The sequence below is a fragment of the Rutilus rutilus genome (genome assembly GCF_951802725.1).
Source record: "Rutilus rutilus genome assembly, chromosome: 18".
Taxonomy (NCBI): domain Eukaryota; kingdom Metazoa; phylum Chordata; class Actinopteri; order Cypriniformes; family Leuciscidae; genus Rutilus; species Rutilus rutilus.
In genome coordinates, this window is record NC_140231.1 from 24,582,307 (window position 1) to 24,609,500 (window position 27,194).

Below are 27,194 nucleotides of genomic sequence, written 5' to 3' on the forward strand. Positions count from 1 at the left end.
GGTTTGATTTAATATATTAAATATGGGTTGTGGAAGGGTTTATATTGAGACAATCTGTTATTGCTATGCAAGAGGTTGCTGCCTTAAATTTTTAAGTACAATCAATGTAGATGTTTAAGTCATTTCAACTTAAATTACATTAAACTGACTTAAAAAGGCGGGGCTTATGTCTCACACAGGACGAAGAGGATTAAGGTATGACCTAAAAAATGTTGAATCTTGTATAACTCATAAAAAAGTTTAAAATTGCTTCTTTTAATTAAATGAGTTAAAGCAATGTAAAAACATATGTTGTCATAACTTATTGATCATATATATTTTTACAGTGTATGTAGCCTATTCAAGGTGTATTTTTTTACTTGATGCAACACTGAACATGTTTATCAATACTAGTAATTAAATACAATTTCTGCTGTTGAAAATTCTATTAACTTTTTTCCCCCAAAGAAATTATGAAAACTGTCATCATCACAGACATTTGTTTTTGACTTGTTAAAAATCTTTTGGAATGATAATGATTTGGGTTTTCGTGGCAATTTTCTAGAAAGTTCATCAGCATCAAAATATTGAATACATTATAGGCTGTTAGATGAGTATTTGAAACAACCTTGAGGATCATAAAAACAGGGGGAGCCTGACTGACAATCCCGATGACGTCAGCGCTCGTGGATGGGCGGAGAGACGAGAGCCGCAGGTGGGACGTGAAGCTGGACGCTTTCACCCGTAGTTTTACCGACGATCTCGTCCTCCGTGAGTGTGTGAGTGGTGCTTCTGAAAGACATGGGGAAGCTTCAGGAATTCGAGATTACTTTCACTAATAGCAAAGTGGTCTACAACCCCGGTGAATCCATATCAGGAACTGTGAGAATTAAAACAAGCCACTCCTTACAGTTTAAAGGTAAGCGACGCTTGTATATCTTAGGCTACATATGGTTACAATTGGAAAAATGAAAACATTATAATCATGCAAAATGTGCATGAACAGCACAGATGGTGAGCTTCAGGGTTTCCCCCGTTCAAGTAAAACGAGGATGTTAAAATAATGCATGTCAAATGGACGTGTCGCAATATAAACGTGTTGCATGTTTGCATGTTGACATTCAGCATGCGTTTCATATATCTAGGCTATAGTGTAATACTGGTTCAGATGTGGGGTTTTATGGAAAAGGGGACTTGTGATCAGATAGGGTATCGACGTCTAGACTCGTGTTTTCATGAACGTCAATGGACATCCTGTTTCTTTTGTGATGCTGGTTTCGGTCCGATTGCACAATCACACCCAAACCGCTTCTGGATCGAGTGCGTTTCAACAGGTTTGTTTTGAATTGTCATCAATTGGTTTCCATCTTTAAACGTCCACAAATACGTGCATATCCAGTGGCAGACGAAAATATCCTAGCGTTCACTCAGGAAGCGCATTCAAAACGTCTTAAAACCCCACGAAACGAAAAGCGTTAGCCGAACCCGTAAAATACCGCTAATTATTGCAACAAAAAAATAATTGCTTCAAAAAGTTAACTGTGTTATACCAGTGTTTGGTCTACTACTGTAGGCTACTTCACCCATGAAAGAAAATGCATCATCCAACCTTTTTTATTTTATTTTATTTACAACTTTTTTTCTATTGTAACATATCACAGGCTTCTAAAAAAAAAGAAGAAAAAAAAAGCATTAACTTGATTTTGTCAATCAGGAGTTGATTGGACCGTTGGAAGTTTGTCGTTTGCTTTAGACCTTATTCACAGCAGCGCCATCTTTGGTTTTTAAAGGTCCCATTCCATGGATTATTTTTATTATTTTATAATGTTTCCAGGGGTGCCCTTATAATGTTAGTATGTTTTTTAGATCAAAAATTGTTATAATTTAGAAATAAAAGGCATATTTCCTAGCCTGATTTCATTCCCTGGTTTGAACACTCTGTTTGAAGGGGCGTGTCTGCTGTGAGACTTCAGTGTAAACGCCCTCTGCTGTGATTGGCTGACATCCTTGCATATGAAATATCTGGCATTACATGTGGAACTATCTGGAAAACTTTTACTATTACAGCTATTATACGTTTTTACTATTACAGCTATCTGGATTAACGAATCATGAGAAGTTTTTTAAGTATTTAGATCTATTACCATCACATAAAAGGTTGCAGTGATGAGCACTGAGCAGATGACAGCCTGTTGATCGCGTGAAAGATCTTATCATTGCAACGCAGTTTCTGCACTCTCACTAATGATTTCACCAATGCAAACATGAGGCATATAAATACAGTAAGAGCTTCGTTGTGCGGCGTAACAGCGTCATTGATTTCATAACGAGTTTTGGCAAGTGTCCAGATAAACTCGCGCTGTGTGATTGATAGCTTGGGCGATTGGAAAGGGATTGTTCTTTGATCGCTTTCTGTATATTAATCACAGTTTAAGTAAGATTATTTTCATCCTACTAAGAGAAACGAACGATGTGAAGAGTGATCGCTACTTCCATATTAAATCACTACTTACCGCTTGCTGGAATATAGTTGAAATAGTCCCCTTCGTCTGAAACGCTGAGAGAAGCCTGCTTGATATTATTCCAGGTTAGAAAAACAGTCCGTGGTGAAATGGACAGAGCAAACTAACAACTTCGAATTAAACTTTTGCGGTATCCGGTTATAGATAAACATCAACCACGTCTGTTGACATTTCGCCATCAATACGCCTGTGTTCCTGTGGGCGGAGGTTACGGTTCTAGTGACATCACTAAAGCAGGATGTAGAGGGGTGTAGTCCAATCCAGCCGTTTTTTGTAGTCAACTTCTGTTAAATAAAATATCTCGCTTGGCATTGAACTTTGAGCTTTATAATTTTACAGATATTATTTATACTCTAATAACAACATTACACACTAACTAAAGTTTGAAACATGGGATCACATAGAACGGGACCTTTAACGGGAATGAAAGCGAGGGTGTGTCTGTGACATACATCTCTTTAGTGGGTTGTACAACTATTTAATGTTTTTAGATTGTTCTGCTGACCAAACACTGCAAAAATATCTTTCCAATAAATTTTAATATACAAACTCCTGACATTATGAGATGTGGAAAATTATAAGTTATCCAGGAGCTTTATACAGCTTTTTACAGCGGTTGCTATTAAAGTCTATTCCTCACATAGACAGTATGATTCCTCACAGCCTAGCTTTCATACCTGTCATGGCGCCACCCTGAACGAGTATGCTGCCATGCGCCATCTTTAGAATTTTGTGTTTGAACTTCCGTTTTTGCAGTGTCTCTGTATATTTCTATGGGTAATTAGCTGGTGAAGTGGATTTACTTGTTGTAGAGTTAACGAAAGTTATCTTGAGCATTGTAATGTTTGAAGCTGATGCCTTAACAAATGTCAGTAGACTGGGAAGAGTTTAAAACAAGCTTTGGTAAAACTTTATTTTACAGTGTCCTTGTTACATATGTTACATGTGTTACATAGTAATTAAAGTTAATTAGGCATAATTGCATGCAACTAACCCTCAACCAGATCCCAATCCTACCCAAACCCTATAGTAAGTAGGCTACATGTTGGTAAATAATCTTACACAGTACTTCAATATATAATTACACTGTAACAATGACACCTTAAAATAAAGTGTAACCCAAGCTTTTCATTCATAAATCCGTAAGATCTTACCTTCATGCTGTGGAAATATAAACAATGATGTGACAAACAAAAGTCAAGTCAAGTCAAGTCATTTTCATTTATATAGCGCTTTTAACAATGTAGATTGTCTCAAAGCAGCTTTACAGAGATAAATGTATAATTTAACGTAAGATTGTTTTGGCTTTATAGCGGTTCTTTAATAAAGTTATTTTCCAGCTAAAGTTAGTTTTGATTGATTCGCTTCCGTCGCAACGATCATTTTTTTTTAAATTAGGGCCGCCAAGACGACACCATTCTCTCTACACAGACTTTAAACGCGAACCTGTGAGAAACGCTGATGGCGTTCAGATGCGCATTAAGAACGGGTTCTATAGTTATGTGCGTTTGAATATATGTGTGCAGGTTTGGAATTCCCTACAAACCAAACCTAAACAAATTACTGGTGTTTCCTTATAGTTTTGATTTCGAATTTTATTTTATTTTATCAATTCGGGGTAGATACGCAAATTGAGTTTTCCCGACGACGCGTTATCTGTAGAGTGGGAAAGGGATCCTCCATAGGGAGAGACTAGTTGGCACTTCAGCACTGCGTTGACACCGGGTCCAGGCGAAGGTCCTTCATCAGATCAAAAAAACATGATGTGAATGGATAAATAATTTATTATAAAAATGTAAATATTCCATTAAAAAAAGCAAGAATTGTCCATTTTGATTTAATGGCGACTTTAACAAGACCCAGTATTCACAACCTCCTTTTTCCCCACTAACCAAATTTTTGCATACTGGTCAATGGGGAAAGAGATAAGAAAGTAGGTTAGACAAGGTACTTTTCACACTGGTTGAATGCGTACAAAGAATGCATTGTAAGTGTTTTCACTGAACTGTTGGGCTTTAGTGTGTAGGCGAGACTTACAGTACAGACACACAAGAGAAAAAGATTCCAATGAAACAACCCTGTAAGCTTATTTTTATTTGTGTTATTCCACTTATTATTTGCATCCACACTTGAGACTAAGCTGATGTATGAAATTGTTGTGAATTTCAACTCAACTCTAGGACCCCACCCTTATTGTGACATTGTGATTGACGCTCTGTGGTCATGTTTCTGTTCCTCTTTGTTGTTCCTGTCAACAGTGAGAAAGAGGGGTATTTTTTTTACGTTTGATCACACTGTGGATTGGAACAATGTTTTTTCCTGCTGTAGTGTTTATCAGTGGAATGCATGACTGATGACAACACCACTCTGTTTTACATTTACATGCATTTGGCAGACACTTTTATCCAAAGTAACTTACATCGCATTCAAGGTACACATTTTAAATTCTTATCAGTTCTTGCTTTCCCTGGGAGTCAAACCCATGACCTTGGTGTTGCAAGCGCCAAGCTCTACTGTTTGAGCTACAGAAACGTTTTATGGGATGAGGTCATGATGTGACTGGTGTGATTAGTCATTCTCAGCTGGCACTTTAATTCATTTGGGCTTCCTGCAAGTCCTATGTTAGTATTTTTGGGGAATTGGCTTGGAGTGGTCCAAGGTCGTTTACACGACACCGCTTTCAACTAAACCGGAAAACTTTTTATACGTTTTGGCCGTTGTGTTTGTTCATTTGTGACAACTGTGTTTTTGGCGCCTGAAAGCGCAAACATTTGAAAACGGGTTTCAAAGTGCAAGTTTTTGAAAACGGTACTGTTATCCACTCCGTGTAAACTACAAAAACGCCAATTTGTGAAAACTGTGATGTCATGTGCATTACGTGTTCAGTCTATAGGCGCGTAGTGTTTCTTTACAAAGTGAAATCGCCTGGCATCCATAATACAGCTTTTTTAGTCGTTTTCTCAGATCCGTGTGAACGGGGATCGTTTTGACAATGTTGTCGTCTATATGCGAAAAACGGAAAGGAAAAACCTTTCTGTTTTTAGTACATCAGTGTCGTGTAAACGTACCCTTTATGTGGGAAGAACTCCTCTAATGTGGCTTTTGTGGTGTTCCCTCCAGCAGGCATTTTTGCATTACACATTTAAAAATAAAGGTTCTTTATTGGCATCTGTGGTTCCATGAAGAACCTCCATGCAACAAAACATTGTAAGATTCTTTATTGTGGAAAAAGGTTCTTCAGATTATTAAAATGTTCTTCACATTAAGAAAATAGTTATTTTGTTGTTCAGCTGTTCACTGAAAGGTTCTTTGAGAAACCCCAAATAGTTTTTCACTATGGTTCTTCACTGGTATCGCTGTGAAAACGGAAAGGTATAGCAGAGGATTTTCCCAAATTTTAGAAAAGAACCGCCCTCTCCACTTTTTGAAAAAATGCACATGCGCAACACTCTACCTGCTCCCGAGAGGGAACGCCTATTAAACGTGTGCACGAGAGAGCAAATTGAGATGTTTACCGTGTCTATGCGGTGCGTGACTTGTGCCAGGGCTAGCATCGCTAATCATAGCTTTCATTAACTTTTACTAGCAGTGATTTTAAATGGATTTCTCCAAATAGCATGCCAAACTTTACCTGTCAAGTAGAAACTTCGCAACTGAGGCATCAGTGGGAAGCCCAACCTGTGTTTTGAGCGCAGATTTCCCCCCCATAACGCTCGTCTAAACGCAGAATAAAAATTGATCACTTTTGCGTTTTCTCTTCAGATCGTTTCCGTGTAAACGTAGCCTGAATCTCCCAAAAACACTCTGGTCTTGTTTCTATCTTCTGCGGCCTTTCTCTTCTTCTCATACACCTCGTAGACTTTTTTTCTCTTGCGACCCTCAGCCGTTTTCTAAGGAATGGCTGAAACCGTAGCTCACCACACATATACACCTGAAAGTGCGCATGCGCAGAAAGCGAAAACTACCTAGGGACGAGCATGTACGACGGCCTTACGTAAACATATCACCAGAATGATTGACACTTAGGAGGACCAATAGTCTTGATGATCCACCCGGAAAAAGAAAATCCTCCGCTATACCTTTAAAGGAATAATTCATCCGAAATGTAAAGACATTGTGCCTAACTTCATACAGTTTTTTAACCTTCATGAAGTTAAAGGTATAGCGGAGGATTTTCTTTTTCCGGGTGGGTAGTGTAAACTATTGGTCCACCTAAGTGTCAATCATTCTGGTGATATGTTTACGTAAGGCCGTCGTACGTGCTCGTCCCTTAGTTTTCGCTTTCTGCGCATGCGCACTTTCAGGTGTTTATGTGTGGTGAGCTAGAGCTAAGCCATTCATTGAAGCTCGCCGTTTCACCGGGTCCTTTGAAAATGTCTGAGGGTCGCAAGAGAAAAAGTTTGTACGAACTGTATGAGAAGAAGAGAAAGGCCTCAGAAGAGAGAAACAAGATCAGAGTGTTTTTGGGAGATTGTTTCACACGATGGCGTGTGCTGAAAACACAGGTTGGGCTTCCCACTGATGCCTCAGTCGCGAAGTTTCTACTCGACAGGTAAAGTTTGGCATGCTATTTGGAGAAAAAGTGCAAATCTTCTTTTGGAAAGTAATCTTGTATGAGCGATGCCGACAGCAACTTGTAAACAGAGCGTGCACGAGGAGAACCTCGCACACGTTTAATAGGCGTTCCCTCTCGGGAGCAGGTAGAGTGTTGCGCATGTGCATTTTTTCAAAAAGTGGAGAGGGCGGTTCTTATCTAAAATTCGGAAAGATCCTCCGCTATACCTTTAAGTAAATGATGAAACAATTAATTTTCTGGATACTTTAAAAAATGGCTATGTATTTCCTGGTCTTTTAATTAGATGTTAAAACTACCAAATCCAAACAAGCCATGTTTTTTCTGTATCTGTTAAAACTCATCAATGTCATATTATACTGCACTCTTAAAAATAAAGGTTCCAAAAGGGGGTTTTCACAGCAATGCCATAAAATAACCATTTTGGGTTCCTCAAAGAACAGTGAAGAGTTCTTAAAAGAACCACTTTTTAGAACATTGGAATAATCTAAAGAACATTTTTCCACTATAAAGAACTGGATGGAACCACAAATACCAATAAAGACATTTATTTTTAAGAGTATGCTCAGCATGGACCTGAATACTTTCCTTATAGTGTCTTGCTGCAAAGTGGAAGACGTGATGTTGTTACTCCGAGAACAGCTGTGCTTTTCAATTTACATTGCCCACTATGTTTTATTAAAAAGCAGCTGACTCATGCTTTGGCTCTCTTATCTGTCTTTTTTTTTTTTTTGTCTGGCAGCTTTGATAAAGGGTCCTATCATGGACCTGATGAGTGTGAGAGACAGTGACATTTTTTTCCGCCTGCGTGGCTCTACATATCTTATTTAATGAAAATGAAAAGTGTGCTGTGAATATTAAAGCGTAAGTCTCTTTCAGTGCATACACATACACCCTTCCATTGAAAGAGGGTCTCTTATTTACATCACACCCGATATTCAGTGTATAAGGTTACTGGTCAGCAACTGAACAGGCAAGACAGTCTCAGCTTTGGCAGAAGACATGTATAATCCTTCTTAACTATGAAAGGGCTTTAGACTGTTTTTAATCAGTCAGTTACAGAAAACTGCCCCAAAGAAGACATGATTGCTTGAATTAGAAATGGTTTTAGTACTGTAGTGTAAAACTGTACAGCCTTGTATGAACATCAGTGTACATCAGTTTGCACTGTGAAGCTTTTCATCCGACCCTTTGAGACATGTGTGATGTGATTTGTGGAGAGAAAATATCCTTAGTGTTTTGTTTAAATAAACATTGACTTTTGTCCCATCATTCTAGAAACTTGGTTTATGCACAGGATACTGAAAGCCCAATGAAAACAAAATGTAAATAGCACTGTTGGCCAATTTTAGACATAGATGCATTTAATAAATTTTTCTTCATGGGAAATTAGATGGAAAATATTGATGACTCGTTTTGTTTAGCAATTCAATTTGTGAAAAAAAAAAAAAAAATTTCATTTGAATAGCTGGTTTGCTGTGCTGTACAATTTGGCCAATTTTTATTTTTTTTATAAATCAGTATTGACTAAATAATGCTAATAATAAAACATAATTATTATTACTAAAACAAATATCACACCATAAAATAAAATAAAAATATTTATAATATAATATTTCACTGTAAAAAAATGTTTTTTACGTATTTAAGAAAAAAATATTATTTTTATTTTTATTTTACATTATAACTGCAAAATTACAATGCTAATATTTATGGCTGTTTTGAATGAATTTCTTAATTTTCAGGAAAACTGTAGGGAGCCCTTAAAGTTTGTCTTTTGTTGACAATAGCCGGTTGAAATTAAATTCAGACTAATCCAAATTGCGAATTTGGTGTTATTTGGATTAATGGTGCAGTCCTGTTTTCAAATTCCTGTTAAATCAAAAATAGGATGGTCAAACATGCTGGTACTACCGGCATCAGTCGGTAAACAAATGTTGATCGGTAGAGTTCCGGGTATATTCGATACCCGCTGATAGATGCTTTTATCAAACTCTCTCGTTCGTGTTTTTAAGCGCTCTCTGAGTGTCAAATGTTTCTATTTAAACCATGTTTTTACATGTGTGGAGCTTTGTAGCCAATCACAATTATATCCACTGAGCATGTGAATGCAATAGCCTATCAGAGGTGCTAGTAAGTTGTTCAGAATCTGAAAACACCTCTGAACCTTTGTTTCCTTCAATCCTTTCATTATAACCAACATAGTGTAAATACAATGTAAATAAATGATTCATCGTACAATTAAAATAGCTTTTTTATTATAACGTAGTGAGTTTTCGCGAGTTAGAGATTGGCAGCCTTTGTGATTACTTCTCTTGCTTTCTGTTCATTGCCCATTCACAATCTGAATACAAGTTTAGTTTTTCATGCTGGTAAGTACACTCCCAAAATTGGTAAAGAGAGCCGTGCAATTTTACTGGTAATGGTACCGACTAGTGAAATTTTGGTACCGTGATGACCTTAGGAAATATGTCGACAAATGTTAGATATGCAAGCATTGTATCATGTTCATTTTGTATGCTTTAATACATTCAGCCTGGTATCAAATGCATATTTTTGATTGTGATAAGCTTGTTTGTAATGCTCTAGAGCCTTTTGTCTCTTTGTGTCTCAAAAGACACTCACATAGACAAGCCCCTCTATTCATTAGCAGTGTACTGACTGCCCTGTAAGATAACACCACTGATACCAACATGATGCCACTCTGTCTCACGCTATGTGAGTGTTTGTGAATAGATTCACTCCCTATTTCTTATTATACCAATGCATTCGCCACATTAACAGGCAGTACACCCTTGTTTGTGTTTAAATATTTGCAACTATTGAACACAAATATTAAGTTAAGCCCGCAGCTGTTTTTCCCTTTCATAATGGGAATCACAGGCCTCAAACATCATTATTTATTAAAGGGGTCATATAATGCCATTTTTGTACAAGCTAATATGATTCTTTAGGGTCTAAATTAAAAGTTTGTAATATACTTTAATAAAAAATTCTCATTAGTATTGTAAGAAAACACAAATTTTACCTGGTCAAAAACAGCTCTGTTTTCAGCACGCCGTTTAAGTGCATGTGTCTTTAAATGATAATGAGCTTTGCTCACCCCGCCCCTCTGTTCTGTGCGTCCACCGTTTGTAACACAATAACACAATAACCATAACGTGTTGTTCATTATAAACGTGGGATTATGAATTATATTGAGAACGTCGTACATAGAAAACATGCCGTAATGTACCCTGAGTGTAAACAGCCGCATTCATCGTGAAGCGTGCAGCAAGCGATTTGCAAAGATTAATATAAAGATTAATATAAAGGTTAATAAAACGTTACACTCACTTCAGTTATTCTGGAGGTGCAGCAGGAACACGAATAGTTGGTACCGATCCTTTTTTCAGGAGCAGCTTCTTAGCAAACCCAGCTTTATAACGTTACTGACCCTCGTTTGTAAAACAGTCTGGTGTGTGAAATGATTCGCGCAAACATGAAAGCATTGACGTTGATCGTGGGGAATATTCCCTTCGAAAACAAACTCAGCCACTGCGTCTTCAGCGGTTCGGATTTAGGAACATCAAAATGACTGCTGTGTTCCTTATTACACCCAAGAACAGAACACCACAATCGCTTAGACGCCATTCTGCTCATAGACAGTGCTCCAGCGTATCAACAATGACCGCGCCGGTCCACGCGGACTATGATTGACAGCTCGCTCACGATGGTGACAGTACCATCTCACTCACAAGGTGAGCGTTTCAACACGAGTCTGTGTTGAAACGCTGCTGTCAATCAACAGTCGTGGGAGGGGTGTCCGACCGTGTGACGTCACACGGTCGAACGGCTTGATTTGTGATGGTGGAAAACATATAAGAAGATAAAAAAAAAAACACTGGATGGATTTTTATCATTTTATGATGGTTGTGTACAGGCACTGCCAACACACATTTCAGTACAATCAACTTGTAAAAGTGCATGTACATTATATGACCCCTTTAATGGAGCACACTTTTATTTTGGATGAAGGAAGGTGTTTTCTGACTATTCACTTCCTTACTGTTCCTAAGTATACAGGATGAGTTTAGAGCAGGTCAGAGTGTTTATCTGAGGTCCTTCTAAGGACAAAACCTGAATGTTTAGCTTCAAATGGAAGTTTAGTGGACAGATTGCGCTATATTCCAAGCCTTCTGAAGCCATACAATTTACGCCATTTTAATTGCTAAAAATCTTACCCTTCACCATAGTTCTCAAATCTCATTCATGTTTATGTATATTCCAATATGAGAACAAATTGCCCGGTTTTACCATCGTTGAGCTGAAACCTGTCCTGAAACATCTTGATGTGACATAAATTCATCCTGACCTCATAACCAGTTAATTTCAGCTTCATTTCTATTCAAAACAAGGCCAGTCCTTGTTGACTACTTTTCTGTGTTCATTCAAGGGTATAAACTTCTGCTTGCTGCAAATAGCAAATGTACAGTCATAGTAAGAATATGCTCAGGGCAATCAAACCCCTAATGTCACTAGACTTGGGGGATATTCCTTTTAATGAACACTTTGCAGTCATGGATGGGAATAATTCAATTTCTCTCTTTTTTATGGAATATTCTGGGTTCAGTTGACAGCATTTGTGGCATTATGTTCTTTAAAAACAAATGCTGTTGATTGTACGGTGCCCCGTGCATGGCATGCAGGAACAAATATGTATAATCGTGGCCAAGAATTAACAAATCGTTTTACTAATTTGTTCCCTTGTTTAGTTAAATCAAAACGAGAGACCGAATTAATACAATGTGGCCACCATTTACTAAATCGAGGGAATGAATTATTATATTTTGTGTGCACAATTTAGTAAAACGAAGGAATAAAACGAGGGAATATATGATTTTGCCCTCCACATATCAAGTGCAGGGCTCTGTACGATTGAGCTTAACTTGCACTGAACCTGGAATATTCCTTTGCATCAAGTGTGTGAAGAATAAAAGCTTGTTTGTCACTAAAGATGTTTCTTGTGAATGTTTAACCTCAAGGTTTGTTAGACCTTTCAGTGTTTGTTATAGTGAGATATCTATATTGGCACTTTAGTTGTCTCTCTGATGCCAACGGCACCCATGTTGGCACCTCTTACCTCGCTTTTTCCTGTTTTCGCCTTCCAGCGGTTCTACCATGCCAGCTGCCCTCGATGGGGCTCTTTTTTTTGGTCACGGCATCACGTGCCAGGAGAAATGCGTTCTCTCATTCTCTTTATGTCTCTCTTCCCGTTTCTTTCTCTTCCTCTCCAGGCTGTCAGAGTAAGGAAGGGTGAGGAAGATATCTATTTCTGGGATTTTGATAAGACGGACTTGTCCACACTGTCTTGCTGAATGAGGGATGCAGCTGTAGCGTTTGAAACGAATCTGAGGACTTTTATGTTTGCGACTAATGGCACTCTCAACTCCTTTAATGACTGTTTTTAAGTGTACGCTTTCAGCTCATTCTCAAGCAATAATGAGTAATGTAGGACACACGCACGGTACATCTGGCCTCGCTGAATATATCTGGTGAAATTTTAGAGCGCTCACATTGTCTTATTAGTCTCAAAGGGAACCAACAAAGCCTTCTGTTTCATAACGGGAATACTTCAAGAAACTGATCGCATGTGAGAACAAAAGCCTACAGATCTCTCACTGTACCTTTTTCTGTCGTAGTTCCTTTTATTCCGTAGTCGTAGTTCCTTATATTTATATTTCAAAATTTAAATTCAGTCTTGTGCATCCATATTCTTTTAAAGGGACAGAAATGAAAATTGTCCTCATTTACTCACCCTCAAAACCTGTATGACTTTTTTTCTGTGGAACACAAACATATTTTAAAGAATGTTTTGATTGTTTTTGTCAGAATTTTGTTTTGACTTTGTATCCCATTGATTTTTATTGTATGGGGGGGAAAAAACGCACACAAAATATCTTCTTTTGTATTCCATGGAAGAAAGGAAGTCATAGCTATCCCTTTATTGTATATTATGTCTCGGTAGTGCTCCAGGACAAAGGTAAAAAAGGTTTCCATATCCTTTTACAGTAAAACCTCTCGGAAATTTCATGCTTAACCCTAATGACCTTTCTTTGTTCTCTTTTGTTTGTCTGAATAGTCCTCAACTCGGCTAACTGTAAGTAGAAAGTGGCCACACTTGACACATTCTGATTCACAGTGGAATAATGACCTTGCGTGGAGGCTAGAATGTAACGCATTCCTCACAAACAGCGTTAGGAATTCTCAGCTTCTCAGATATTCTTGAACAGCACTCAAAAGTCCAGTCAGAGCCCTCATTTACTTGGGAATCAAATGCCTTTGTGGTGGACTTTGGAATTTCCTCTGTGATTTGTTTGTTTACAAGTGTGTGTATTGGATTGAGAGTGTTTTATTGAGGCAGAGATGAGGTTAGCCTTCACCTGGCAGCAGGTTTATGGCCGTTTCCGGGGATATCTTATCGGAATGTGGTTGCTAGGCCACCGGCATTCAGAACTACTGGTCCCATGAGACGTATGGAGTTTCCCAGCCCAGATGTCCTTTGTGATCAGGTGCCCTCTCTCATTCACACTCTTTCAGAGGACAAAGACGCCTTTACCTTCCTAAAAGAGTGAGCTGGATTGATTGTATGGGCGCTTGAGAGGCCCATGGTCTTGAGAGGACAGCACATGTTTTAGTGCAGTTTAATTATTCAAGTTAATGATTAGATCAAGTGAGTTTAGTTTAAGATCCTGTGGAAAAGTCGAGTTCAAAGTGTATTATTTGTATGTTAATTTTTAATAGTAAGTCAAGTAAATCTCTTTCTTTTAACACAGTAAATATCATAAAAATAATATTTTACACAAAGGAATAATAATATTTTACTCGGGTAGCTGTAAGTATAGACTTCCATTTTTGGAAGCAATCAATATTAAATTGCATCAATATAAAAATTCTGGCTGATTCCAATAAGGTGATTACTATTTCAATAAATAGCCGATAGCTATTCAAATTTTAGCTATACTGTTTTGTGTAAATAAAGTAAGGAATAATTGATGACGGGCCATTGAGTTATTAGAAAAGAATGCGCACCCAATGTGGTAACGCGGCCACGAGGCGAAGCGGATGGGCATTATTTTCTAATAATTCAATGGACCCGAGTCAATTATTCCCCTTATACTTTGGTCACCATGTTGTATTTCAAAACAAAGTTGCTGAACTATTTTACTGATAAAATTGTCAGATCTGCGCTGACAACACGTTTATGTGCGAATGTGTTTCCGCACTGTATGTGTGCGCGCGTTTGAGTGGGAGAGAGATCGGGGGAAAGAGAGTATGTGCTTTCTGTATATAGTAAAAATGTAAATTTGTGGCAAAAAAACATGGAAATAATTTGTTGTTTTTATCCTATTGTCTACTATTTATTGGCTTGTTTAGTGTCGTTGTGGGTTTTGGTTATTTTGCTATTGTAGTCTGTAAGGACCTTTAAAATAACTAATAATCATTTGGCAAGGTGATATGCAACTGTAATGCGGTCAAGACCTGCCTGGAACTACTTTAGTCGTGCGTTTCTCTGAAAATAATTGCACACCTTAGAATGTTCATCAACCAATCAGATTCAAGAATTCAACAGCTCTGTAGTATAATCACAAATAAAAAAACTGAAATCAATCATTTTAGTTGCTGCAGGTGAATTTTGGCAACATGCTATTATAACTTACAATATGAAAAATAGATATTAAATTATTCATGTTTTTAAAGATTAACTTCAAGTTAATGTTAGATGATGGAAAATGTAATCTATGAAATGAAAATGCACAATTAAATATCCAATACCAATGCATACCTATCTGAAACACCCATCTCAACTCATCATGTGCTCCAAAACTCTATCATTAATTAAATCAGGTAGTTAAGGAATGCCACCAGTCTCTCCCAGCCCTGAGGATATTATAAAGTAAAGAGAGGGCCAGATTCATCTGTGTCATTGAGAATTTAATTACAGATCTTCCATCACGCCACCCGGAAAGGCTATTTTCTCCTCCTCTAAATGCAGGAGAACACTCAGGGTTTTCATTATATAATGAGTACTTAAATATGCCTTCATTACAAGGCCTCTTAAAAAAATGTAAAGGTGTCTTGTGGTGAACAATTAATCCGTGCAAGTTAATACACAGAATACTTTTTTCATAGAAATCTTTAAATTAAAACCTGAAAATTTGCTTCCGCTCTGGAATGGCGTTCCTTCTCTGATGACATCAGTTTGACGGCTTGGGTTAAATATCCTTAACTACTCCTCAACCGTCAGTTTGCGTTTCGTTTGGAAATATGTCACAACACTTAAGTAAAGTCGGTTGCAACTTCCGGTTCACAGGACTTTTAAGTGCACTTCAAGACCAAATACAAGAGAAATATATCTGAAATTCTGTTTTCTGCTAAAACATCTAATCTATTTTCCATTACATTCAGGAATGTATAATGTTGCAAAATATCACAGACATTGATTGGTTGATATTTCAATGCATATCACAGAAATTGCTTGACACATTAGGTCTGTTTTTCTCTGTAGTCATTGTAGTTCATTAGAAGCTCAAGGAAGGAGTGCACTTCCTCTCTTAGTATGCCTACTTGAACAGGCTGTCGTGACCTAGACGAATGTTTCAGTAAATCACGCAAGATCAGATTCCAGACAGCATTTACTATCCGATTGAAAATCGTTCTGCTTTTTTAAATGAGAAACTATGTAAATACCATGAAACTGTATATGGTAATCATTCTGTACCATGGTATATATTTCAAAGTTTGGTACTATGGTATTACCATAGTATCTGATGCCATCATTGTACCATGGTACTGCCACAGTATTGTAAGGAAAGTGTTTGCTGCTGCTTTGCATCATAGTTGTTGCATTGTAACTGTTCCATATGTATATTGAAATTTAAATAGTTTGATATCATTATTGGTATTATTGTTTAAATTTACATTTTAAATTTTATACATCTATAATATATGTTTCAAATATAAGAAGATATTAATGCAATCAAAATATAAGGGAAATATTTTATATTTTAAATATAAGGAAAGAACAAAACACTAAACTTGGTTACGGTATTTGTTGGCAACAAAATACATAGAAAAGCAAAAAGCATGCATTGACTACAATCAGTTATTAATATTTCATTGGTTCTGCATGTGTTCATAATTTCTTTGTATGACAGCCTGGCCAAAAATTATGTCCGCACAAGTTGACATGTTTCATTGTGTTATCACAAATAAAACAATTGACTCCAAGCACAACACAATATGCTTACAAAAGCTTTAACAAATGTTTTATAATAATTTAATAAAGGGTAAAGATGTTTTTTTAGGCCGGACAACACTTTTGGCCACTATTTTATTTTTATTTATTTTATTTCTATTTTATATATATATATGAAGAGTTCAGATGCAAAAGCCTCTAAGTGCCATTTGAAATTTTCTTCTAGAATGATCATTTTTATAAAGCTTGTATATTTAAGTTCAGTAATTTCACTTAAATGACAATTAATAGGTCATTTACATTGCCATTTAAGTGAAATTACTGAACTTAAATATATGAGCTTGATAAAAATGATCATTCTAGAAGAAAATTTCAGATGGCACTTAAAGGCTTTTGCATCTGAACTCTTCATATACAGTGCCCTCCACAATTAATGGCACCCCTGGTAAATATGATCAAAACTGGCTGTAAAAAATAAATCTGCATCGTTTATCCTTTTGATCTTTCATTCAAAAAATTTGCAAAATTCATTTAAGTTAACCTTTCATTTAAGTAAAAGAATTGAATGTGGGGGGGAAATCACATTATGAAATAAATGTTTTTCTCCAAAACACGCTGGCCACAAATATTGGCACCCTTTTATTAAATACTTTTTGCAATCTCCTTTTGACAAGATACCAGCTCTGAGTTTTCTCCTATAATGCCTGATAAGTTTGGAGAACACCTGACAAGAGATCAGCGATCATTCCTCCATACAGAATCTCTCCAGATCCTTCAGATTCCCAGATCCATGTTTGTGCTTCTTCTCTTCAGTTCAGCCCACTCATCAGGTCAGGGGACTGGGACGGTCATGGCAGAAGCTTCATTTTGTGCTCCGCAACAAATTTTTGTGTTGATTTTGATGTTTGTTTTGGATCGTTGTCCTGATGGAAGATCCAACCACGGCCCATTATAAGATTTCTAGCAGAAGGCGTCAGGTTTTGATTTTTTATCTGTTGATATTTGATAGAATCCACGATGCCATGTATCTGAACAAGAAGTCCAGGACCTCCAGCAGAAAAATATGCCCACAACATATAAGATCCAGCAGTATATTAAATTGTACACATGGGGTACTTTTTATCCTTGTGTTCACCAAACCCATCTAGTGTGTTTGCTGCCAAAAAGCAATTTTTTTAGTCTCATCTGACCACAGAACCCTGTGCCGTTTGAAGTTCCAGTCGTGTCTGACAATTAAATTTGCTGGAGTTTGTTTCTGGAGGAGCGAGGAGGATTTTTCATGAAACCCTCCCAAACAACATGACTCAACTAATCTCTGCAATTCTCCATCTGTGATCCTTGAAGAGTCTTTGGCCACTCAAACTTTCCTCCTCACCGTGCATTAAGATAATACAGACACACGTCCTCTTCCTGGCAGATTTGTAACATCTTTAGTTGATTGGAACTTCTTAATTATTGCCCTGATGGTCAAAATGGGGATTTTCAATTCTTTAGCTATTGTCTTACAGCCACTTTCTTTTTTGTGAAGTTCAACAATCTTTTGCTACGCATCAGAACTATATTCTGTGGTTTTACTCATTGTGATGGATGATTAAGGGGATTTGGCCTTTGTGTTTCCTCATATTTAAACTCCTGTGAAACACGAAGTCATAGCTGGACAGTTTCATGTTCCTAGTCACCCTGGTGTACTAAAAAAGGTCAATATTAATGGGAATATACTTCAGAGATATTTTACTCGTAAAAAATTCTAGGGGTGCCAATAATTGTGGCCAACGTGTTTTGGAGAAAAACATTTATTTCATAATGTGATTTCCCCCCACTTTCAATTCTTTTACTTCAATGAAAGGTTAGAATTTTGCACATTTTTTGAATGAAAGATCAAAAGGATAAACGATGCAGATTTATTTTTTACAGCCAGTTTTGATCATATTTACCAGGGGTGCCATTAATTGTGGAGGGCACTGTATATACATACATATACACACACACACACACACACACACACACTCAAATATATATATATATATATATATATATATATATATACATACGTACATACAGTATGTATTACATTTAGTATAATTAGCATTCTTGTTCTGTGTTGCATAACCTGTAGCATAACATAAGAATTATCTCTTAAGAATTATCCCTTGGGTGCAGCATTTTGAGTGATTATGATGCAAAATAGTCTCCACAAGCTTTAACCGTAATCCTAATGATGCGATCCCACAGCAAGTAAACAAAAGCATGATAAATCATTTCTTTCTCAATGTTGTACGATAAATTAATCCACCATCAGCTCATATTTCAGTTCTGTTTGGGATGTTCTCTGAAAAACAGTTTTTCCTTAGCAAAACCATCCATAAATATAGGGAGAAGGATGGACATCATTAAAACCAAGGTGACCTGTGTTGAAATTCTCAGTTTGCTTGCATTAATCTGCCGGTTCCCTATCAAAGCAGATGTGTTGTTACCATTCCTAGTGTAAATCTCCCTCTGAATGCGCGGCCGGCTCTCTGTGATTTAGAGCTCTCATAAATTCTCATGTTAATGTCAAATTTTCATCTATGTGGTATGCAACAACTTCGTTTTCTTCTTAGGAAAGGCTATTTCATGGACACTCACTGCTGATGCATCATTCTGCAATGTCTTTTCCGTCTGACATTTGCGTTGTCTGGCCAAATGGTATGTTAAATAATTTTCTTAAGCTTGGCGGCGGCTGAGCATTTACTCATGAGGGCTTGTGGGTGAGTGTAGCCTTCCTTTCTCTTTCACATTGACATGGTTTCATATGTGCCAGACTTCCCTAAAAAAACCTTTAGTCTTTATCTTTCCCCCTTTGTGCTTTACATTCAACCTCATTCAACATGTGGTGATGCTTCATTGAAAGTAAATTAGTAGAAAAGAAAGTAAGTTAACAATCTTTTCTGTGAACACCAATTCACTGACTTTTTCTGTGGCGACTGAGAGACTGCTTTTGTTTTGTTGAGGTAAATAAAGCTTGAGGGAGATGCATGACACGTGGTTGAGCAGAGGATCATGGGACAGGATGGGCCTGTTCTGTAATTGCTGGGAATGTTTGAGGAGAGTGAGATGAGGTAGCGTGTGAGTAGAATGAGTAGAATAAGGGCTGTTGCGTAATACACTTGGATAAGCTCCTTATTCATAAAACAGATAGATAGATTGATAGATGTGCTGTATGGAAGTGAGGTTTGGGGTCCACTCAGTGATCAGAGCTACACTAGATGGGACGGACATCCAACAGAAGCCCTACAAACAGAATTCTGCAAAATTATTCTAAAACTACAAAGGAAAACACCCAAATATGCATGTTGGGCAAAATTAGGCGGATTCCCATTGATTGTTAATATGCAAAAAAGATCCCTCAAATTCTGGATGCATCTAAAATCAAGTCCCACAGAATCTCTACATTTTAAAGCACTGCAAACCCAAGAACTGAACCCCGAAAAAAGTCCCCCCAGTCAGCTGGTGCTAACCTGACTAACTCTACTAACACTAGCCAGTCTCAGACCAGCACTGCTTCTCACCCAAACATCAAAATAAACCAAATTATCAAACAGTCTAAAAATACATATTTGGAACATTGGGATCAGGAAACTAAACCACAATGTAAATTACAATTCTGTCGAACTCTGCAATCAAATTATGAATTGGAAGAATATCTCCAGAGTGTGAGAGACACAAAGCAGAGACGGATCCTGAGCAAGTACAGGCTCAGTGAACACAGTCTAGCCATCGAGACCGAGACACAGAAAGAGCTGGTTACCTTGAGAGCAAAGGGTGTGTGTTCACTGTAGGACGGGAGAGATCGAGACAGAGAAGTACTTCCTCCTTCACTGTCACAGATACAGTTCAATCAGAGACCTCTACTTAAACAAATTCACTAACTTAATAAAGAACTTTACAGCCATGACTGAAATAGAACATATAAAGATAATATTAGGAGACGGACTGGCTGCCAGATAAGTGTGGATGTGCCACAGCCTGAGAGACAGCAGGTGAATGTGTGTGTAATGTGTGTATCGTGTCTGACTCTGACCTCAGTATGTTTCCCAACTGTTCACCACAGTGACCCTCAGTAATGTGTGTGTGTGTGTGTGTGTGTGTGTGTGTGTGTGTATATATGTTAAAACACTGTTTTACATTTGTTACACTGTTAATTCGTACAATTAATTTAATTTGTACATTTAAATTTAAGTTATGTTAATATTTTATTATTTTGATGTCTTTATTATTATTCAATGTATTCCAAGCGTTGGCAATATTGTATTATGTAGTCAATAAAGAAATTTTGAATTTGAATTTAGATAGACTAAATGAACGATAGATAGACAGACAGACATACAGACAGACAGAGATAGATAGATTGATAGATAGACAGAGAGACAGATAGATAGAATAGATGGATAGATAGATAGACATAGATAGATAGATAGATAGGCAAACATAGACAGACAGACAGACAGACAGACAGACAGACAGAATAACGATAGATAGAATTAATTTCTCATTTTTGTTTAATTTCGTTTGAAATATAACTAAAACTAAATAAATTAAAAACTGAAATGTAATACATAGACAAAAGAAATCAAAAGCTAATATAAAAACAACAACTAAAACTTAATTTAAAAAAATTAAGCTGAGAACAGAAAATAAAAAAATAAAATCTTATTCAAAATATTAATAGTATATCAACGATACTAAAATAAAACTTCTATATCCATTAAATCAGGAAATATATATATAAAATTTTAAGTTTAAATATAATTTAGGTTTAAATATAAATGTTTAAAAATAGAAATATATTTTAAAGAATGCAAATATTTACATATCACGTCCACAAAGCAATCCTGTGGGATTCTTGTTTTGGATGAGAGTCTCTTCATAAATATATTGTTTGCAAACCATACTGCTCTCACTTTCATTCCTTACTATGCAGCTGAAGGTCTGACCAATGATGTAAAATAGCAGATGTATTATAGTCTCTTGTGCTGTGTGATCTGTGGTGCCAGTGGATTAAATGCTGTAATAAGCTCATAAAAAGAGTCGTGATGGGGTCATGATCGAGGTGAGAGGGAAGAGGGAAAGCAAGAGCGTCTAATTGCTTTAGAAGTTTTAATGAGGACATGGGAGTTGAGTTACCCCGAGCATCGAGGATAATGGAGTTCCTTAGTCGATGATGAAATGCAAAGTGAGACTGCAGCCTCACTATTCAGTTTGTTGCATCTGCAAATTATTTAATGTTACTTTTTAGTTCAATTCAGTTGAAGTTGAATTGTATAGTGGTTTTCACAATACATATTGTTTCAAAGACGTTCACAGAAAATTCAGGAATTATTCTGTCATCAGTCAGAAATGAATGTCAGTTATGTGGTTAGTAAACATCGTGTATTCAGTTAAGCCGACATAATGAACATATATTCTGTCATCATCATTTATACATCCTCATGTTGTTCAAAACCATCCATTTCCTTCTATAATGTCTAGTGTGTTGCACTTCTATCATGATTTAGATGGGAAGAAGGCAGAAAGTTTCATCCATCTGTGGTTAAACTTTGTGTCATTGTGCGGCGCATAATGTTTTCTATAAAGTCATCCATTGTGTTGTGCGGTGGTGATGTAGTCAGTGTGTCAGTGGCACACATTCTCTGGTGAAATAAACCAGTTCATTGCTTCCAGCTGTTGGTTGAAACCAAACAATTACGGAGTCTGATCTCAAACAGACATTTGAAGGGTTATATTATATCTTCTGTTTACTGCATCACACCGTCACAGTCACATGATGCTGTCTTCTGTTTGAATGAAACCCTTTTATTGGAATTTTCTTCTCTCAATCAGTTCTATTAATCTCATTAATGACGCTCTTGGCCATTTGAAATCGACGTTGTGTCTGCTGTGATGCAGTCCTCATTTGTGTTTTGGCCTAGGGATCAAGGATTTCTGTGTGGATTGTCAAGAGGAAAAACCTGACCTTAGTCAAACACACTGTAGCTCTTTTGTGTATCTCCACTCCAGCTGAACTGTATCCAGATCAACAGTAAACAAGGAAATATCAGTCTCTCCCCAAACCCAGCTGTCAGGTTCTATGCCAGTGAAGGCGGCCCTTCATGCGTGCTGAGTGCTGACTCATTGTTGCATTTCTGTGGTGTCAAAGGGTCAAATTCTCTCTGACGAGTCTCAGAATACATCACTGATTGGGTGATATACTGGTAGACATGATCGGTAGAATCGGTAGAGATTTTGGACTATTGTTCAACTATTGATGCTGTGCTATGCAGTCATGAAAACGTATCATTTGCATGCGTTTTTAAGTATTGCGGTTTAAAAACGAGTTATTTTACCGCCCTACTGATTGGATACAAAGCTGCCAGTTACTAAAGCATATTATTTTCTTTTCTTTTCTTTTATACAGAACACTCAACGTTTTTACATTTCTGGAAAAAAGTTAAATATTCGTTTTATACTGAAATGTAATCAGTGTTTTAAAGGGATACTCCACTTTAAAATGAAAATTCTGTCATCATATACTCACCCTCATGTTGTTTCAATCCTTTATGAATTTCTTTCTTCTGCTGAACAGAAAGGAAGATATTTAGAAGAATGTCAGTAACCAGACAGTTTCTGGTCTCATTGACTTCCATAGTAGGAATAATATATACTATGGAAGTCAATGAGACCAGAAACTGTCTGGTTACTGATATTCTTCTAAATATATTCCTTTCTGTTCAGCAGAAGAAAGAAATTCATAATGGATTGAAACAACATGAGGGTGAGTATTATGATGACAGAATTTTCATTTTAAAGTGGAGTATCCCTTTAAGTTAAAGTCACCGTGAAATCAAAATGGACAATTCTAGATTTTTTTTAATGGAATATTGCAGTATTTATTATAAATGATTTATCTGTGCACATCATTATTTTTTAACATTCATGTGCCTCGTAAATTTTCATCAAAATAACTTATTTTGCAGTGACATCTCTTCTCCTCTTGATGACATGGCGCAAGCACGGGACAACCTGTCACTCACATGACATCACAGCAATATCAAACCACAACGATCCAACAATCGAATTAATACCCGATGGACAAAATCAAGTCCCGCCCTACATTTTTTTTTCTTGTTTGAGAAGCCATTTGGATGTATCGATTATATATAGATTTTCTTCCCAAAATAGGAAAGAAAATACATTAGCAACTTTAACGAGACTTTCATGCCAACTTTCAATTAAGGAAGCAACAATTAAACAGCGGTCTTGTAGTATAAGCTTTTAGATGTTTCTTAAACGAGGTTTTATGGTCCAAAACATTGCAGTGAATGGCTTTTAGAGCCAGTTACGCAATATCTAAAACTCTTAATTGTGTAACGTCACAAAGACCTCATAAATTCCTGTCCTAGGGAAGGGACATTCTCAAAGGACACGGGCGGCACTGGACAGTATCGTATTGCAAAGAGATAAACCTTTGTGTTAGATCTAATATTTTTAGGAGAATTCTCTTTGTTGGTTTCAATCAGGTTAAGAGTGTTTTTGAAGAGGTTCACAAATAGGTATGTAGTATTCTTAGATATAAACTCGCTGATAATCGGTGGGTGCGGAGTTTCTCACAGTCGTCTGATGACTGGCAGAAGTGTTGCTTACGCTGCGTGTGTTAGGAAGCAGGTTCAGCCCACGCTGTCTTCCCATGTGGAAGGGTTGCGTTAAACACAGCAGACGCTCTGAACGCCCACTGCGGTGCTTCTCTGACACATGCGCTGAACCATGTAAGCTGCCAAGAGGCCTGGACCAGCTCCAGCGTGTCCCCCTGTAGACTCTGAGTCAGATCCCAGCACACAGTGTACAGCTTAAAAGAAATATTTAATCCAGAAATGCGTTTTCTGTCATCATTTACCAAACTCGTATGACCTTCTTTCCTCTGTAAAAGACAAAGAGATAAAACTTTTTTTAAAATGTTTTGCCGGCTCTTTTCCATGCAGTGGCAATGAATGGGAATTGACGCCTTTTTTGAGCTTCAAAAACAATGCAAAAGCATCATAAGTACAAATATCATAAAAGTGGTTCATAAGCCTTCTTAAGTCATACAATAGATTTAGCTGAGGAGAAGAAGACTTGAAATTTGAGTCAGTATTCACTTCTTGACATCCGCTTATAAGATGAATGAAATTTAATGAAAGAATCGCTGTCTGATTCATGAAGAATCATTCAGACAGGTTTTGCTAATCAGATCACCTGATTCATTGAAAAGATCTGATTCATAAGAAAGATTCATTCACAAACTCTCATGTTTGGAAAGCTTTTCAGAGAATAACGGCTTAAATTTTGGTTGGTTTCTCACTCAATGCTATCATATGACAATGTAGAGCATGTCATATGAGCTACTTTTGTTACACTTTTATTGTGCATTTACATCCTATCTGAAGCTTAAAATCTCCAGTGCCAATCCATGTAATACATTCTTCAGAATTTCCCCTTTCGTGTTTCACAGAGGATATAGATGTTTGGAAGAATTTGTCATCTATGATCATAAAATAAGACAATGTGAAACCTTGTGAAATGTCAGTTGCTGAACCGTTGAATCTAATGGAAGACTGAATACATGACAGAGATGTTGTAATAGTAACAGCACACATAAACCACACACACACACACACATGCTACATTCTCACTCTGTGGCTGTTAGGCTTATTTCCATTTCATGAAAGCTTCATTTCCATCTTGCTCTTTTGTTCGTATGAAGCCATAATGAATCCAGCTGGCCTTACTATGTTGCGCTAGAACTGTTTTCATTTTAATGGCCATGTTTACTTTCAGCATGACCTTTTTACACATCCGAACAGAATTAAAGTGTCTTACATCCTGTGTTTGGTTGTTACTTCCTGTAATATTTGAGTGTTTAAGTCATGTCTGATATAGTAATGCTTGTCATGGAGTGAATCACTTAGTCTGATTCTGAGTCTAGAGTTTTACAGGGGTTCAAAAAAGTCAAAACATCTGGTAATGCAATCATATTATTATATTTGAATTTTTCTGTTTTTTATATTTCCTAAATATGTTAGCTAAAGGTTTTTCATGGTCATGGAACATCTGGAAATAAATTAAATAATATTTTCTAGGTCTGGAATTTTTTTTTGAAATAAATTTATTTAATAATATAATTTTTACATTTTATTTTCTAACATTTATTCTGCTAGAAATAAAATGTGCCATAGTGATTTGTGAATGAATCATTCTTTCAAATCTGTACTTTCAGTGAATCAAATCTGTCTGATTGAATCATTAGTGAATCAGTCTAAATGTAAATTATTATTCTTCACCACAATATAGTGTTTTCATTTTCATTACTGCTTTTTTTAGTATATAGTGGTAAAATATAGTCAGCAAGAATAAAGTTTCCCCATACCAGCAAAAGTGCCCAGATGGCACACAGCAGATGGCACCAGTGCTTTAATGCCTATTTATTCGTTCATGAATCGTCTGATACTCAGAGGACCCTCTTTCCTTTGGATTTTGTCGTCTTATTTGTGCTAGAGATGGAAGGGGGATTCATACCAGTGTGCCAGCGAGGGCACCTGCCCGGTCCAGTGATATGCTACCATCTGCCACCAATGTTTTATGTCTGTGGTGAACTGATGCTGCTTTAGCCTGTGCCTGCCGCACACAAACAGGCTTTAACATTCCCCAGCCGTGTGTTATGCCTGCCCTGATTTGAACCCCCTTCTGCCTCTGTCTGAAAATGCAAACTGACATTTTTTCTCTGAGAAAATGATACCCGGTTTCATTTGTGATGAGTGTAATGAGTGGTTTTCAGTACATGTCCATTAGCTTTGTGGTAAACTGTATGCTAATGTATATATAAACATTGACAAAACTAGCTTTTAGCTTATATATGCATTTAAAATGAATAATATTTGTCATCTGGGGGACTAAACTAGAAATACTGATGACTCCTCTTGTACTCAAGGGTGTATTCAAATATTTCCAATCGAATGTTGAATAGTCTCTCTAGTAATATAATCTCTAGTCGGCTAGCAATAGCATAATGGTTCACAGTTGTGATGTAAACTAAAAGCTATTGGCGGTTTAAAAAAGGATGAACCCTTTAATGTGTTCTGCCCCAACTTCTTGTTTCAATAAGAAATACACCACAAATGGAAGGAAAAATTATATATTTCAATCCTTTTTGGTTCTCTCACAAAACATTTTGCTTTTCCCCCAAAAAGGGGGAAAAGGGTTGTGGTGAAACTTTGTGTTCGTTTGCAAAAAAAAAAAAAAAAATTGTGGTTTCCCCAAGACACACTTGCCATGGAACATTTGTCATGGAAATAACGAGGTGGGAGAAAGAAATTAAATTTCAAGGCTTCCCCTGAAAAGTTTATACACATAATAATTAAAATATGATTTTTCCTACCATCTCATATTTTTATCATCACATTAACATTATCACCATGTTCCTTTAGGTTTCCTGTACATGACAGATTTGTATGTGTATTTCAAATATTGGTTTAGTATTTTCGTGTTAAACTTAAATGATATACAAATTTCTGTTAAGCATATGTATTTGATTTTTATTTTATTTTTATCAATATAAGGACCCAGAGCTACAGTTGCTCCAAAGGTGTAAATGTGGTATTGAGTCAACCCTACGAAGAACTGCCACTGACATCTGTTTTTTCCATCTCTCACATTCTTCTTTATCTCTATCAGTCTTGCTTTGTCTTTTTCCACAGTGTTGCTGTATTCGTTTTTTAATGCAAATGCGAAATTTGATGTACCAAGACTGAGGGTTGTTTAAATGTTTTGAGAAGGTTTCTTACTGAGTTTTATGTTGTGATGATAAAGCTGTAATGATGGTGTTTGCTCTGCC

General features: G+C 36.8%; 1 protein-coding gene across 1 annotated transcript in view; it reads left to right on the forward strand.

Annotated features, from left to right (window-relative positions):
- The first annotated feature begins 643 nt into the window (after window positions 1-643).
- arrdc1b (arrestin domain containing 1b) overlaps window positions 644-27,194 on the forward strand; it is a 39,012-nt gene continuing 12,461 nt past the window's right edge. The window contains exon 1 of the mRNA XM_084387555.1: window positions 644-898. Within this exon, the coding sequence (XP_084243681.1) occupies window positions 781-898 (118 nt within the window). The 5' untranslated portion in view covers window positions 644-780. The remainder of the gene's footprint in view (window positions 899-27,194) is intronic.